The following is a 16,885-nucleotide window of genomic DNA, read 5'->3' as shown; positions in this document are numbered from 1 at the left end:
AGGAAGTTGGTCCCTCTGGGGTTGTGGGGCACTGAGAGTCACTCACAGGAGGGCACAGCCCAGCCCTGGGTCTGGGGAATTGTTTTCCCGGCAGAAAACAGAGCTGGCTGTGACTCTGAGGGGGTGGCTCAGGTGGTGGTTGGCTCAGGTGGCCACACTGAGGGCTCTGGGCTGGTGGCTCAGGTGGCCACTCCAGGGCTCTGCAATGGTGGCTCAGGTGGCCATGCCAAGGGCTCTGGGGTGGTGGCTCAGGTGGCCACTCCAGGGCTCTGCAATGGTGGCTCAGGTGGCCATGCCAAGGGCTCTGGGGTGGTGGCTCAGGTGGCCACTCCAGGGCTCTGCAATGGTGGCTCAGGTGGCCATGCCAAGGGTCTGGGTTGGTGGCCCAGGTGGCCACTCCAGGGCTCTGGGGTGGTGGCTCAGGTGGCCATGCCAAGGACTCTGGGGTGGTGGCTCTGGGGTGGTGACTCAGGTTGCCATGAGGGCTCTGGGGTGGTGGCTCTGGGGTGGTGGCTCTGGGGTGGTGGCTCAGGTTGCCATGAGGGCTCTGGGTTGGTGGCTCTGCCTGTGCTGGTCCATCCCCCTGTGCACACCCAACCGTGTCCTTGGAGCTTCCTGAGGACCTGCTGAGTCCCCAGGGCTGATCTGGGGTTTGCACCCATGTCGTGACAGTGTGGGCCAGGTGGGGGCAATGGGGCAGCTCTGGGAGCAAAGGGTCAGAGAGCCAGGGGGCCTGGAACCATGGAATGGGGTGGGATGGAGGGACCTCAAAGCCCTCCCAGTGCCACCCCCTGCCCTGGGCAGGGACAATTCCCACCATCCCAGGGTGCTCCAGCCTGGCCTTGGACACTCCCAGGGATGGAGCAGCCACAGCTTCTCTGGGAATCCCAGCCCAGACCTCCCCACCCTCCTAGGGGAGGATTCCTTCCCAATATCTCATCTAAACCAGCATATGGAATCAGGGAATGGTTTGAGTTGGAAGAGACCTTCAAGGTCATCCAGTGCCATCCCTGCCCTGGGCAGGGACACCTCCCACTGTCCCAGGGAGCTCCAGCCTGGCCTTGGACATTCCCAGGGATGGGGCAGCCACAGCTTCTCTGGGAATTCCCTCCCAGCTTCTTCCTACCCTCATAGCCAGCAATCCCTTCCCAATATCTCACCTCTCCCTGCCCTCTGGCAGTGGGAAGCCATTCCCTGTGTCCTGGAACTCCATCCCTTATCCCAAGTCCCTCTCTGGGTCTTTTAGGAACAGTGACCTGTGCCAGCTGCTCCAGGGGCAAACCACTGTGCTCCAAGTTTCATGGAACCATGGAATGGGTTGGGTTGGGAAGGACCTTAAAGCCCACCCAGTGCCACCCCTGCCCTGGGCAGGGACACCTCCCACTGTCCCAGGGAGCTCCAGCCTGGCCTTGGACATTCCCAGGGATGGGGCAGCCACAGATCCTGTGGGCAAATGTAGGCTCTGGACACACGAGGAGCACCAGACCAAGCAAAACCCCTTCTGCCAACAGCCAGTGTGTCCTCTTTGGAGTGGGTTTTCCACCAAAGAACTGGCTGTGCATCCCCACAGCACCCTGGGGTGGGCTGGATTGAGCAGGGTGGGTGCAGGGCAGGGTGCCCCCAACCCCCAGATGGAGCAGTGAGGGGGGCTCCAAGCCATGCCAGGGGCTCCCCAAGGCATGGTGGGGGCTCCAGCCCCGTGTGCCCCATCCTGGGAAAGCCCAGACCCTGTGGGGAGGGAAGTTGCCCTGAGCAGAAGCAGGACCAGCAATGGGGGGAGTACAGGGGGATGGGCAGGGCCGTGGCCACCAGTTCCTATTGGCATTCCCAGCCCAGTGTCGTGCCCAGGGTGCTCCAATTCCCACCCCTATGCCATGCCCAGGGTGCCCTGAGCCACTTGCAAGGGCTCATGTTCAGTGTTGTAGCACAAGGTGAGGGAGGGAAGGTGCTGGTGCCTGCACTGGGTGCCCAGGGCAGAGCACGGCCAGGATCAATTAACCCCTGGGCTAATTGGGGTTAATCACTTTGCTGCTGTGGGCAGTGACTGGAGCCAGCCCAGGGATGCCCAGGGATGCCCAGGGATGCCCAGGGATGCCCAGCACTCAGACTGGGATGCCCAGAGCACATGGGTGTGGAATACCAGGGCAGAGCAGCAGTGAGGGAGATGAACCCACCCCCCTTGCCTGGCACCCAAACTCCTGAGCTCCATTTCTGCCCTGCCCGAGCACAGAGCTCGAAATGAAGCCCCATTTTCCCTCTTAATTAATGACACCTCCAGAACTCCAAGGGCTCACACATTTTGATCCCCTCATTCTCTGCAGCCCGTTCCGTCCACCCTCTGTGTGAGCAGGATGTCACATGGTCCTTAGGATGTCACACAGAGCTCTCAGGATGTCACACGCCCCTCAGGATGTCACATGGCCCTCAGGATGTCACATGGCCCTTTGCCCTCCCCTACAAGGGACACTGAGCCCCATCTGGTGACGTTCAGCCCAGCCCTGCGGTGACACCACCGAGCTCAGCCCTCCCTGACACCCAGCACAGCCCTGGCTGCACCCCCAGAGCTCCTGCAGGTGCCTCTGGCGCTGGGAAAGGACAACACAAGGTGGATTTTTTTAATTAGCAATCAAGCTGGGCAGACACTTCCTGAATGCCAGAATGGTTTGGGTTAGAAGGGACCTCAAAGATCATCGTGTTCCAATCCCCATGGAGTGGTTTGGGTTACAAGGGACATCAAAGCTCATCCAGTCCCTTGGCAGGGACACCTCCCACTGTCCCAGGGGGCTCCAGCCTGGCCTTGGACACTCCCACGGATGGGGCAGCCACAGCTTCTCTGGGCATTCATCTGGGCACATCTGGGCACCCCTGGGCACAGCTGGCTCATGTTCAGCCTCCTGCCAATCCAAACCCCAAGTCCCTCCCCCCCCGGCCCCTCTCAGCCGCTCTGTGCCCACCCTGAGCTGCTGCGGGGGTTGTTGAGGCCAAAGGGCAGGACCTGCACTTGGTCTTGGTGAACTTCCATGTTTGAGTGTATTTTTTGGACCCCATGTCCTCACAGCAGCGCCTGGAGCACGAACTGCCTGCAAAGTGCCCTCGGGGAGCTGCAGGACTCGGAGCAGGAGCGGGAGGATGGCACAAGGTGGCAGTGGCGGCGAGGAAGCGAATCCCGCGGGCAGGACACCCATCCCTGGGGCAGGACACCCATCCCTGCTCGGGGCAGGACACCCATCCCTGCTCAGGGCAGGACACCCATCCCTGTCTGGGGCAGGACACCCATCCCCAGGGCAGGACAGCCATCCCTGCTCGGGGCAGGACACCCATCCCCAGGGCAGGACACCCATCCCTGTGCGGGACAGGACACCCATCCCTGCTCAGGGCAGGACACCCATCCCTGCTCGGGGCAGGACACCCATCCCTGGGGCAGGACACCCATCCCTGTTTGGGGCAGGACACCCATCCCTGGGGCAGGACACCCATCCCTGCTCGGGGCAGGACACCCATCCCTGGGGCAGGACACCCATCCCTGTGCGGGGCAGGACACCCATCCCTGTTTGGGGCAGGACACCCATCCCTGGGGCAGGACACCCATCCCTGCTCGGGGCAGGATACCCATCCCTGCTCGGGGCAGGATACCCATCCCTGCTCGGGGCAGGACACCCATCCCTGCTCAGGGCAGGACACCCATCCCTGTGCGGGGCAGGGCACCCATCCCTTTGTGGGGCAGGACACCCATCCCTGCTCGGGGCAGGACACCCATCCCCAGGGCAGGACACCCATCCCTGGGGCAGGGCACCCATCCCTTTGTGGGGCAGGACACCCATCCCTGCTCGGGGCAGGACACCCATCCCTGGGGCAGAACACCCATCCTTGCTCGGGGCAGGACACCCATCCTTGCTCGGGGCAGGACACCCATCCCTGGGGCACGACACCCATCCCTGGGGCAGGACACCCTTCCCTGTGCGGGGCAGGACACCCATCCCTGTGCGGGGCAGGACACCCATCCTTGCTCGGGGCAGGACACCCATCCCTGGAGCAGGACACCCATACCTGTGCGGGGCAGGACACCCATCCCCAGGGCAGGACACCCATCCCTGGAGCAGGACACCCATCCCTGTGCGGGGCAGGACACCCATCCCTGCTCAGGGCAGGACACCCATCCCTGGGGCAGGACACCCATCCCTGCTCGGGGCAGGACACCCATCACTGGGGCAGAACACCCATCCCTGGGGCAGGACACCCATCCCTGCTCGGGACAGGACACCCATCCCTGGGGCAGGACACCCTTCCCTGTGCGGGGCAGGACACCCATCCCTGGAGCAGGACACCCATCCCTGCTCGGGGCAGGACACCCATCCCTGGAGCAGGACACCCTTCCCTGTGCGGGGCAGGACACCCATCCCTGGAGCAGGACACCCATCCCTGCTCGGGGCAGGACACCCATCCCCAGGGCAGGACACCCATCCCTGCTCGGGGCAGGACACCCATCCCTGCTCGGGACAGGACACCCATCCCTGGGGCACGACACCCATCCCTGGGGCAGGACACCCATCCCTGTGTGGGGCAGGACACCCATCCCTGCTCGGGGCAGGATACCCACCCCTGGGGCACGACACCCATCCGTGCTCAGGGCAGGAAACCCATCCCTGGGGCAGGACACCCTTCCCTGTGCGGGGCAGGACACCCATCCCTGGGGCAGGACAACCATCCCTGCTCAGGACAGGGCACCCATCGTTGGGGCAGGACACCCATCCCTGCTCGGGACAGGGCACCCATCGTTGGGGCAGGACACCCATCCCTGCTCAGGGCAGGACACCCATCCCTGCTCGGGGCAGGACACCCATCCCTGCTCAGGGCAGGACACCCATCCCCAGGGCAGGACACCCATCCCTGCTCGGGGCAGGACACCCATCCCTGCTCAGGGCAGGACACCCATCCCCAGGGCAGGACACCCATCCCTGCTCAGACAGGACACCCATCCCTGTGCGGGGCAGGACACCCATCCCTGCTTGGGGCAGGACACCCATCCCTGGGGCAGGACACCCAGGATATTCCCGCTGGGAAGGGACCCCGGAGCGTCCCCAGGAATGTCTTGGGATGCTCCCACTGGCAAGAGCCCCCGGAGCATCCCCTGGGAATGTCCCGGGATGTTCCCGCTGCAAAGAGACCTGGGAGCATCCCCTGGGAACGTCCTGGGATATTCCCACTGGGAAGAGCCCCCGGAGCATCCCCTGGGAACGTCCTGGGATATTCCCACTGGGAAGAGCCCCCGGAGCATCCCCTGGGAACGTCCTGGGATATTCCCACTGGGAAGAGCCCCCGGAGCATCCCCTGGGAACGTCCTGGGATATTCCCACCGGGAAGAGCTCTCGGAGCATCCCCTGGGAATGCCCCAGGATATTCCCGCTGGGAAGAGACCTGGGAGCATCCTGCGGGAACGCAGCAGCGTCTCCAGGAACGTCCCAGGATATTCCCGCTGGGAAGGGACCCCGGAGCGTCCCCAGGAATGTCTTGGGGGCTCCGAGGGCTCTTGTCCCCAGGCAAGAGCCCCCGGAGCATCCCCTGGGAATGTCCTGGGATATTCCCACGGGAGGAGCCCCCGGAGCATCCCCTGGGAATGTCCTGGGATATTCCCACGGGAGGAGCCCCCGGAGCATCCCCTGGGAATGTCCTGGGATATTCCCACGGGAGGAGCCCTCGGAGCATCCCCTGGGAATGTCCTGGGATATTCCCACGGGAGGAGCCCCCGGAGCATCCCCTGGGAATGTCCTTGGATATTCCCACGAGAGGAGCCCCCGGAGCATCCCCTGGGAATGTCCTGGGATATTCCCACGAGAGGAGCATCCGGAGCATCCCCTGGGAATGTCCTGGGATATTCCCACGGGAGGAGCCCCCGGAGCATCCCCTGGGAATGTCCTGGGATATTCCCACGGGAGGAGCCCCCGGAGCATCCCCTGGGAATGTCCTGGGATATTCCCACGGGAGGAGCCCTCGGAGCATCCCCTGGGAATGTCCTGGGATATTCCCACGGGAGGAGCCCCCGGAGCATCCCCTGGGAATGCCGTTCCCTGGGAAGGCGCACCGGGAGCCGCAGCCCCCGAGCAGCCCCCGCGGGTCCCTCCGGGCCGTCCCGGTGTGTTCGGGTCCCCCAATTCCCATCCCCGGGAATTCCAGCGGGATCTCCCCGCAGGGCCGAGCCGGGAAGCGCCGCCGTGACCTGGAAGGAAATCCCGTCACGGGGAGGAACTTCCCGCGGAAGGGCCGGGCGGGCCCAGGTGAGCAGAGCCGGGAGGGCTGGGGGGGATCTGGGGGGTTTGGGGGGGATTTGGGGGATTTTGGGAGGGGTTGGGAGGGTTGGGATGTTCGGGAACGGCAGGAGCGCGGCCGGCAGCGCCGGGATGGGCTGGGGACACCCGGGGGGACCGGGACAGGGTGGGGTGGCACAGGCGGGATGGCACAGACACAGTCCGGGGTGGCACAGGCACAGTCCGGGGTGGCACAGACACAGTCCGGGGTGGCACAGGCACAGTCCAGGGGTGGCACAGACACAGTTTGGGGTGGCACAGACACAGTCCGGGATGGCACAGGCACAGTCCGGGATGGCACAGACACAGTCCAGGGGTGGCACAGGCGGGATGGCACAGACACAGTCCAGGATGGCACAGGCACAGTTTGGGGTGGCACAGACACAGTCCGGGGTGGCACAGACACAGTCCGGGATGGCACAGACACAGTCCGGGGTGGCACAGGCCCAGTTTGGGATGTCACAGTTTGGGATTTCTCAGTTTGGAATGTCCCAGGCACAGTTTGGGATGTCCCAGGGGCAGTTTGGGATGTCCCAGGGGAGGTTTGGGATGTCACAGTTTGGGATGTCCCAGGAGAGTTTTGGGATGTCCCAGGGGAGGTTTGGGATGTCACAGGGGAGGTTTGGGATGTCCCAGGGGTGGTTTGGGATGTTCAGGCACAGTTTGGGATGTCCCAGGGGTGGTTTGGGATGTCCCAGGGGAGGTTTGGGATGTCCCAGGGGCAGTTTGGGATGTCCCAGGGGAGGTTTGGGATGTCCCAGGGGCAGTTTGGGATGTCCCAGGAGAGTTTTGGGATGTCCAGGCACAGTTTGGGATGTCCCAGGCACAGTTTGGGATGTCCCAGGGGTGGTTTGGGATGTCCCAGGGGAGGTTTGGGATGTCCCAGGGGCAGTTTGGGATGTCCCAGGAGAGTTTTGGGATGTCCAGGCACAGTTTGGGATGTCCCAGGCACAGTTTGGGATGTCCCAGGGGAGGTTTGGGATGTCCCAGGGGCAGTTTGGGATGTCCCAGGGGTGGTTTGGGATGTCCAGGCACAGTTTGGGATGTCCAGGCACAGTTTGGGATGTCCCAGGGGAGGTTTGGGATGTCCCATGCACAATTTGGGATGTCCCAGGCACAGTTTGGGATGTCCCAGGGGAGGTTTGGGATGTCCCAGGGGCAGTTTGGGATGTCCCAGGGGTGGTTTGGGATGTCCAGGCACAGTTTGGGATGTCCAGGCACAGTTTGGGATGTCCAGGCACAGTTTGGGATGTCCCAGGGGCAGTTTGGGATGTCCCATGCACAATTTGGGATGTCCCAGGCACAGTTTGGGATGTCCCAGGGGAGGTTTGGGATGTCCCAGGGGAGGTTTGGGATGTCCTAGGCACAGTTTGGGATGTCCCAGGCACAGTTTGGGATGTCCCAGGGGAGGTTTGGGATGTCCCAGGCGAGGGTTGAGCTCCCAAAAGTGCCCAAGTGCCGCCCCAGCCCCTCCTCATTCCCCCCTGGAATCTGGGTGGTGTTTCCTGGCACTGCCCCGGAGCCTCCCCAGTCCCAAACACAACTGTGCCACCAGGAAACTGGAATTCCAAGATGAATCCCTTTGGCCACATTGCTGATTGTTTGTTTATTTCTATAAAATAAATCCATTTCTTTTCGCTCCTGAACTGATTTCATGCCCAGGGTGGAGTCTGGGGGGGTTAAACCTGCCCCTTAAATCCTCTGAGGGGGCATTTCTGGGGCATTTGGCATTAACAGCTTCTCTCTGGGCATCAGTGGGGTGGTGGGAAGGGCAGGGGAGGAATGGGAATAATTCCTTAGGAGGGAAAGGCAGGAGCAGCTGTGCAGGTGGAAAATGGGAATAATTCCTTAGGAGAGAAAGGCAGGATCACCTGTACAGGTGGAAAATGGGAATAATTCCTAAGGAGGGAAAGGCAGAACCAGCTGTACAGGTGGAAAATGGGAATAATTCCTAAGGAGAGAAAGGCAGGATCACCTGTGCAGGTGGAAAATGGGAATAATTCCTAAGGAGGGAAAGGCAGGATCACCTGTACAGGTGGAAAATGGGAATAATTCCTAAGGAGAGAAAGGCAGAACCAGCTGTACAGGTGGAAAATGGGAATAATTCCTAAGGAGGGAAGGGCAGAACCAGCTGTGCAGGTGGAAAATGGGAATAATTCCTAAGGAGAGAAAGGCAGGATCACCTGTGCAGGTGGAAAATGGGAATAATTCCTAAGGAGGGAAAGGCAGAACCAGCTGTGCAGGTGGAAAATGGGAGTAATTCCTAAGGAGAGAAAGGCAGGATCACCTGTACAGGTGGAAAATGGGAGTAATTCCTAAGGAGGGAAAGGCAGGATCACCTGTACAGGTGGAAAATGGGAATAATTCCTAAGGAGAGAAAGGCAGGATCACCTGTACAGGTGGAAAATGGGAATAATTCCTCAAAAGGCAGGGGATAGGCTGGGAAATAAAGGGGCAGTGGGTGAGGAAGGAGGGGCAGAGTCAGGACAGGTGGCACATCCCACCTGTGCTGGTTTAGTTTGGTTCTCCCCCCCTGCACATCCAACCCCAGGAGGGTTCCGGAGCCCCTGGGGGTGTTTGGGCACCTGAGACTGAAAACAGGGATGGCAAAGGAGCAGGGAATGGTATTTCCTGAAAACCTTCTGTCTGGGGTTGGCTTTTGCTGCCCAAACAAAGCCCAAAGGTCAAACTGAAGGTTCAGCTCGGGGGGGTTTAAGGTCAGAGAGCTTTGGGTGTTCCATAAAAGCCAATTCCCAGCAGGAGGAACAGCCTGGGAATGTGCCAGGGATTGGCCTCAGGGACACAGAGGATTCTGTGCCGAGGCATCTCCTGAAATGCCAAATCTGTTGTGGAAACAGTGTCTGTGCCCTCTCCTGCTGGCACGGCTGGAATGAGCAGTTTGTTCCCTTCATTCCACACTTTCCCAGGAAATCAAAGTGCTGAAAGGGTGGGAAGCCTTTTCCTGCCTCTCTCCTGGGAACTGTGGCCCTGGGATGCGTTTGGGGAGAGCCCCAGGACTGCTGGGCCCATTCCTGGCTCTGCAGGGGCAGGGGAGGTGGGCAGGATGGATCCTGGATCCATCCCTGGGAATGTGGGCTCCATCCATGGGAATGTGGGCTCCATCCCTGGGAATGTGAGTTCCATCTCTTGGGAATGTGGGCTCCATCCCTGGGAATGTGAGTTCCATCTCTTGGGAATGTGGGCTCCATCCCTGGGAATGTGGGCTCCATCCATGGGAATGTGGGGTCCATCCCTGGGAATGTGAGTTCCATCCCTGGGAATGTGGGTTCTGTCCCAGGGAATATGCGGGCTCCATCCTTGGGAATGTGTGGGCTCCATCCCTGGGAATGTGGGGTCTATCCCAGGGAATGTGAGTTCCATCCCTGGGAATGTGGGTTTCATCCCCTGGGAATGTGGGGTCTATCCCAGGGAATGTGTGGGCTCCATCCCTGGGAATGTCACTCCATCTCTGGGAATGTAAGTTCCATCCCTGGGAATGTGGGTTCCATCTCTTGGGAATGTGTGGGCTCCATCCCTGGGAATGTCACTCCATCCCTGGGAATGTGACTCTGCTGCTGCCAGTCCCCAGTTGGCTCCCATGAGATGCCCTTCCCTGTTTTCCAGGCTCCAGGGGCTCCCTTCCCTCTTTTCCAGGCTCCAGGGGCTCCTTTCCCTGTTTTCCAGGCTCCAGGGGTGCCCAGTTTTCCCTCTTTTCCAGGCTCCAGGGGTGCCCAGTTTGCCCTTCCCTGTTTTCCAGGCTCCAGGGGTGCCCAGTTTGCCCTTCCCTCTTTTCTGGGCTCCAGGGGTGCCCAGTTTGCCCTTCCCTGTTTTCCAGGCTCCAGGGGTGCCCAGTTTTCCCTCTTTTCCGGGCTCCAGGGGTGCCCAGTTTTCCCTCTTTTCCAGGCTCCAGGGGCTCCTTTCCCTGTTTTCCAGGCTCCAGGGGTGCCCAGTTTTCCCTTCCCTCTTTTCCAGGCTTCAGGGGTGCCCAGTTTGCCCTTCCCTCTTTTCCAGGCTCCAGGGGTGCCCAGTTTTCCCTTCCCTCTTTTCCAGGCTCCAGGGGTGCCCAGTTTTCCCTCTTTTCCAGGCTCCAGGGGTGCCCCCCCCATGGGATGATGCCCTCCCGCACCACCCTCTCCGCTGGCATTCCCAGCAGCAAAGTGAAGTATTCCAAGCTCTCCAGCAGCGATGAGGGATACATTGACCTGCAGGTGAGCAGGGTGGGCACGGGGGGGCACTGCTGTGGGGCACAGAGGGGGCACAGGGGGGCACAGAGGGGGCAGGGGGGTACAGAGGGGGCAGGGGGACACAAAGGGGCACAGGGGGGCACAGAGGGGCACAAGGGGGTGCAGGGGGGCACAGGGGGGTGCAGGGGGGCACAGAGGGGGGCACAGGGGGGTGCAGAGGGCATACTGGGGGGCACAGAGGGGCACAGGGTAGGGGAACCCCCAGAGCTTCACTGGGGATGGCACTGGGTGTTGAACAGGAGCTTCCCATTGGGAGGCAACACCCGGAGCAGCTGGGCAGGGATGGGTGGCAGGGCTGGCAGGATTGGTTGTGCCATCCAGCTGTGCCAGCTGTGGGAGCCACGCCTGTGCCCTGCTGGGGGAGCTGTGCCCAGCTGAGCTGTGCCCAGTTAACCAGTTCAGCTGTTCCCAGTTAAGCTGTGCCCAGTTGAGCTGTGCCCAGTGGAACTGTGCCCGGTTAACCAGTTCAGCTGTTCCCAGTTAAGCTGTGCCCAGTTGAGCTGTGCCCAGTTAACCAGCTGAGCTATGCCCAGTTGAGCTGTGCCTGGTTAACCAGTTGGACTGTGCCCAGTTGAGCTGTTGCCCAGTTGGGCTGTGCCCAGTTGAGCTGTGCCCAGTTGGGCTGTGCCCAGTTAAGCTGTGGCCAGTTAACCAGTTGGGCTGTGCCCAGTTAACCAGTTGAGCTGTGCCCAGTTGGGCTGTGTCCAGTTGGCCTGTGTCCAGTTGAGCTGTGCCTGGTTAACCAGTTGGATTGTGCCCAGTTGAGCTGTTGCCAGTTGAGCTGTGCCCAGTTGAGCTGTGCCCAGTTGGGCTGTGCCCAGTTGAGCTGTTTCCAGTTGAGCTGTTTCCAGTTGAGCTGTGCCCAGTTGGGCTGTGCCCAGTTAACCAGTTGAGCTGTGCCCAGTTGGGCTGTGCTCAGTTGGGCTGTGCCCAGTTGAGCTGTTTCCAGTTGAGCTGTTTCCAGTTGAGCTGTGCCCAGTTGGGCTGTGCCCAGTTAACCAGTTGAGCTGTTTCCAGTTGAGCTGTGCCCAGTTGGGCTGTGCCCAGTTAACCAGTTGAGCTGTGCCCAGTTGAGCTGTGCCCAGTTGAGCTCTGCCATGTTTGGTGTTCCCCAGTTCAAGAGGAGCCCCCCCAAGGTCCCCTACAAGGCCATCGCTTTGGCCGTTGTGCTCTTCATGATCGGGACCTTCCTCATCATCATCGGGGCCCTGCTGCTGGCAGGCTACATCAGCAAAGGGGTGAGTGCTTTCCCTGCCCCTAATTACCCTCTAATTACCCTCTAATTACCCAGGGGACCAGTTTGGCACTGCCTGCCCAAAGCTGCCACAGCCCTTCTGAGCCATCAGGGGCACCAGGGGGCACCGGGGGGGGGGGTTCAGGGTTGATGTTAGGGAAGGGTTTTCCATGGAAGGGTTGGAAAGCCTTGGGATGGGATGGGATGGGATGGGATGGGATGGGATGGGATGGGATGGGATGGGATGGGATGGGATGATGGGATGGGATGGGATGGGATGGGATGGGATGGGATGGGATGGGATGATGGGATGGGATGGGATGGGATGGGATGGGATGGGATGGGATGGGATGGGATGATGGGATGGGATGGGACGGGATGATGGGATGGGATGGGATGGGATGGGATGGGATGGGATGGGATGGGATGGGATGGGATGGGATGGGATGGGATGGGATGGTAGGAGTCACCATGCCTGGAAATGTCTGGAAAACTCACGGATGTGAAACGGTCTGATGGTGAGCAGGATGGGCTGTGTGACCTCAAAGGTCTTCTCCAGCCTCAACAATTCCAGAATTCTGTGATCCCTGTGGAAACTCAGAGCAGCGTGGGCAGAATGACCTCAAAGGTCTTCTCCAGCCTCAACAATTCCAGGGTTCTGTGATCCCTGCGGAAATGAGCAAGGTTGGCTGGGTGACCTCAAAGGTCTTCTCCAGCCTTGACAATTCCAGGGTTCTGTGATCCATGTAGAGCCAAAGGCCTGGAATCAGGAAAGCCATTCCCCTCACGGCCCTGCTGTGCCCCCAGCCCTGTTCTCCAGGAGCAGATCCCTGGGATTCCCACAGTCTGGAGCAGGTTCAGAGCTGGGCTGGGTTTCCCTGCCCTCCCTGGGCTCCAGTTCCATGTCCCAGCTCCTTGTCCTGGGAAATCCTCAGCTTGGGATCATCCCTTCCAGGGCAGATCCTCTGGTGCCTTGGGCAGGAGGTGCCAGGGAGGGCCAGGGCATGGATCCTGCCACCCCTCCCTCTGTGGCCTGGAGCCCTGGGAGGGGGAAAGGGATGTGCTGCCTGGAGCTCCCTGTCCTTGTCCCTGTGCCTGGAGTTGCCTGGGGGGGCCTGTCCCTGTCCCTGTGCCTGTCCCTGTCCCTGTGCCTGGAACTGCCTGGGGGGGTCTGTCCCTGTCCCTATCCCTGTCCGTGTCCCTGTCCCTGTCCCTGTGCCTGTCCCTGTGCCTGGAACTGCCTGGGGGGGGTCTGTCCCTGTCCCTGTCCCTGTCCCTGTTCCTGTCCCTGTGCCTGTGCCTGTCCCTGTCCTTATCCCTGTCCCTGTCCCTGGAGCTGCCTGGGGGGGTCTGTCCCTGTCCCTGTTCCTGTCCTTGGAGCTGCCTGGGAGGGTCTGTCCCCATCCCCGTCCCTGGCAGGGTCTCTCCCTGTCCCTGTCCCTGTCCCTGTCCCTGTCCCTGTCCCTGTCCCTGTGGGGGTGTCTCCCTGTCCCTGTGCCCAGGCAGGGGTGGCACTTGGCAGCTCTGTTATCTCCTGGCCCCAGCAGCCTCGGCTGTATCAGCAGCTCTCCAGGCAGGAGGAGCAGCAGCAGCAGCAGCAGCAGGAGGAGGTTCCTCCCACCCAAGGGAGAAGGTCCCCTGAGGAATTTCTGCAGCAAAAAGGAGATGCAGGAGAGGGTTAAAGGCTCAGCCTGAGAATGACTCAAGATAGTTCTGATTTAAGATGGATTTTTATTTCTCAGCCAGCCAGGCCTTAGAGGTGGATCATGGAATCATGGAATGGTTTGGGTTGGGAGGGACCTTGAGGATCAACCAGTCCAACCCTCTGCCCTGGGCAGGGGCACCTCCCACTATCCCAGGTTGCTCCAACCTGGCCTTGGGCACTCCCACAGCTTGTTGTGCAGGATGTGAGAGAAAGCAAAGCACCCCCAGCCAGACCTGGGGATAATTTGGGTTGGGAGGGACCTCAAAGCCCATCCAGTGCCACCCCTGCCATGGGCAGGGACCCCTTCCTCTATCCCAGGTTGCTCCAAGCCCTGTCCAACCTTGGACACTTCCAGAGCTTGTTGTGCAGGATGTGACAAAGCAGAGCACGCCCAGCCAGGCCTGGGGATGGGTTGGGGTTGGGTTGGGTTGGGAGGGACCCCATGGATCACCCCAACCCACCTTCCCCCAGCCCAGGGTGTGTGAGGAGGGGACTCCCCTCACCCCCCTGTGCTCCCTGCCCTGGCATGTGTGTCCCTGCAGGACACAGACCGTGCCATCCCCGTGCTCATCATTGGCATCCTGGTGTTCCTGCCCGGCTTTTACCACCTGCGCATCGCCTACTTCGCCTCCCAGGGCTATCGCGGCTACTCCTACGACGACATCCCCGACTTCGACGACTGAGCCCGAGCCCTGCACCCCCCGAGGCTCCCCCTGCTGCCCCCCAGGGCTCCTGGTGCCCCCCCAGGGCTCCTGGTGCCCCCCAGCCTGCCCAGGGCTCCCGGTGCCCCCGGGGCCCTGGCAGGTGCCACCTCTGGGTGTCCCTCACGCGGTGCCCGCTCCCAGTTTTCCCTTTCCAGGGAGGGTGTTTGGGGCTGGAGCAATGAATTGACCCAAAGGAATTGCAAAGAGTTTGGGATCTGTGGTGGTTTTCCCCTCTCTGGGTCGTCCTTCCTGGGTGGGGCAGTTCTTGCAGGTCCCCCAGAGTAGCTGAGTTGCTTCCAGCAGCCCATCCCTGTGCTTTCCTAACTGGTTTGTAGTTGGGTTAGTTCTCCACGAGGCTGTGGTTGTTGCTGGGTTTGCCTCTGCAGACAAACCCCACAGTTCAGGCCTCCCTTTGCTCTCTGTCCCTCGGAAATGCTTCCAGAGCTCTTGTTCCCAGCTTTCCTTGCAGGAGCTGAAGGGCACAGGAGGGGAAAGCAGCACTTGCAGGGACCAGTTCCCACTCTGCCCTTGCTGCACCAGCCCCTGTCAGAGTGGCCAGGCCTGCCCCTCCCCACCACCTTCTCCCCAGGAGAGCCTTTCCCAGGCCACTGTTGCTTCAGGCAAAACCCTCTCAAGGAGTGTTGGTGGATTTTCATTGTTATGGAGAAGGAGTGGAATCCAGACCAGAACTCAAGTGTCTAAATCCCAAAAATCCTGGGTTTGACCCATGTGGATGTTGGAGACATCATTGGAGACACTTGAATTCCAGCTGTCTGTGTCTCTGGAGAAGTTTGTCCTGGTGTAGGTAACCCCCAGAACTGCCCAGGGCAGCCAAAGGGAATTCTCTGCTTAGTTTGTACTGAACAAATTCCCTTGGGATTGCTTTGCCAGCCTCTGGGATTGTCCTTCAGGGAAGACCAGGGACAGCTCAACTCCTGTCAGGGGGAACCAGCCCATTCCTGAGGTGGGAACATCCTGGGGAACGTGGGACAACAAGTGCTGCAAGTGGCTGCATTGAACAGGAATAAAGTTCTATATTCTGTGTAACCTTCAGCTTGTTGTTCTTGTCTTTAGGTCTCAGAGGGCACTAAAAACTCTTCTGGGCAACCAGTTTTGGGCTTCAGCTGCAGCTGCTGCTCCAGCTCCCCGTGCTGGTGGCAGCTCTGGAGCAGCTCCATCTGCCTCAGGCCCCTCAGCTGCCCTTGGGCACAGCTGGCATTGCTGCAGGAGGGAGGACAATCCATCCTGCCCAGGGGCAGGAGAGGGTTTGCTGTTTGAGCCCCACCCTGGTGGTGCCACAGGCAGAGCCCAGAGCTGGAGTGGCTTCATTTCAGGGCCCACATGCCCAGTTCCTTCTGCTGGGCAGGACAACAGGGGCAGTGTCTGCTGGAAGGGGGTGCCCCATTGGCAGGGCAACAGGGGCAGTGTCTGCTGGAAGGGGGTGCCCCATGGCAGGTACCAGGGGCTGCTGGAAGGGGGTGCCCCATGGCAGGTACCAGGGGCTGCTGGAAGGGGGTGCCCCATGGCAGGTACCAGGGGCTGCTGGAAGGGGGTGCCCCATGGCAGGTACCAGGGGCAGTGTCTGCTGGAAGGGGGTGCCCCATGGCAGGTTACAGGGGCTGCTGGAAGGGGGTGCCCCATGGCAGGGCAACAGGGGCAGTGTCTGCTGGAAGGGGGTGCCCCATGGCAGGTAACAGGGGCTGCTGGAAGGGGGTGCCCCATGGCAGGTAACAGGGGCAGTGTCTGCTGGAAGGGGGTGCCCCATGGCAGGTAACAGGGGCTGCTGGAAGGGGGTGCCCCATGGCAGGGCAACAGGGGCAGTGTCTGCTGGAAGGGGGTGCCCCATGGGAGGTAACAGGGGCTGCTGGAAGGGGGTGCCCCATGGCAGGTAACAGGGGCAGTGTCTGCTGGAAGGGGGTGCCCCATGGCAGGTACCAGGGGCTGCTGGAAGGGGGTGCCCCATGGCAGGTAACAGGGGCTGCTGGAAGGGGGTGCCCCATGGCAGGGCAACAGGGGCAGTGTCTGCTGGAAGGGGGTGCCCCATGGCAGGGAACAGGGGCAGTGTCTGCTGGAAGGGGGTGCCCCATGGCAGGTACCAGTGTCTGCTGGAAGGGGTGCCCCATGGCAGGTACCAGGGGCTGCTGGAAGGGGGTGCCCCATGGCAGGGAACAGGGGCTGCTGGAAGGGGGTGCCCCATGGCAGGTACCAGGGGCTGCTGGAAGGGGGTGCCCCATGGCAGGTACCAGGGGCAGTGTCTGCTGGAAGGGGGTGCCCCATGGCAGGTAACGGGCAGTGTCTGCTGGAAGGGGGTGCCCCATGGCAGGTACCAGGGGCTGCTGGAAGGGGGTGCCCCATGGCAGGTACCAGGGGCTGCTGGAAGGGGGTGCCCCATGGCAGGTACCAGGGGCTGCTGGAAGGGGGTGCCCCATGGGAGGTACCAGGGGCTGCTGGAAGGGGGTGCCCCATGGCAGGTACCAGGGGCAGTGTCTGCTGGAAGGGGGTGCCCCATGGCAGGTACCAGGGGCTGCTGGAAGGGGGTGCCCCATGGCAGGTAACAGAGGCTGCTGGAAGGGGGTGCCCCATGGGAGGTACCAGGGGCTGCTGGAAGGGGGTGCCCCGAATTCCCAGCTGGGCTGGACACTTGGGAAGGAAGGGGAAGTGGCTGTTGGAATGGGATGCACCAAATTCCCAGCTGG

At 61.3% G+C, this 16,885-nt stretch overlaps 1 protein-coding gene across 2 annotated transcripts; it reads left to right on the top strand.

Moving 5' to 3' along the window:
* Positions 1-6,169: 6,169 nt before the first annotated feature.
* On the top strand, positions 6,170-15,236 carry TMEM230 (transmembrane protein 230). 2 transcript variants are annotated; one of them, XM_071579074.1, is made up of 4 exons: positions 6,170-6,272; positions 10,387-10,510; positions 11,662-11,784; positions 14,028-15,236. In XM_071579074.1, the coding sequence occupies exons 2-4, from the start codon at positions 10,412-10,414 to the stop codon at positions 14,166-14,168; spliced, it is 363 nt and encodes a 120-aa protein (XP_071435175.1). In that variant the 5' UTR covers positions 6,170-6,272; positions 10,387-10,411; the 3' UTR covers positions 14,169-15,236. The 2 variants fall into 2 exon arrangements, with proteins under 2 accessions (XP_071435175.1, XP_071435176.1); XM_071579075.1 differs by having other exon boundaries at positions 6,251-6,272; positions 10,353-10,510.
* Positions 15,237-16,885: the final 1,649 nt, after the last annotated feature.

The sequence above is a fragment of the Pithys albifrons genome, chromosome 29 (genome assembly GCF_047495875.1).
Source record: "Pithys albifrons albifrons isolate INPA30051 chromosome 29, PitAlb_v1, whole genome shotgun sequence".
NCBI classification, from domain to species: domain Eukaryota; kingdom Metazoa; phylum Chordata; class Aves; order Passeriformes; family Thamnophilidae; genus Pithys; species Pithys albifrons.
Note: the sequence above shows the minus strand (reverse complement) of the source record. Positions and strands in the feature narration are given on the sequence as shown.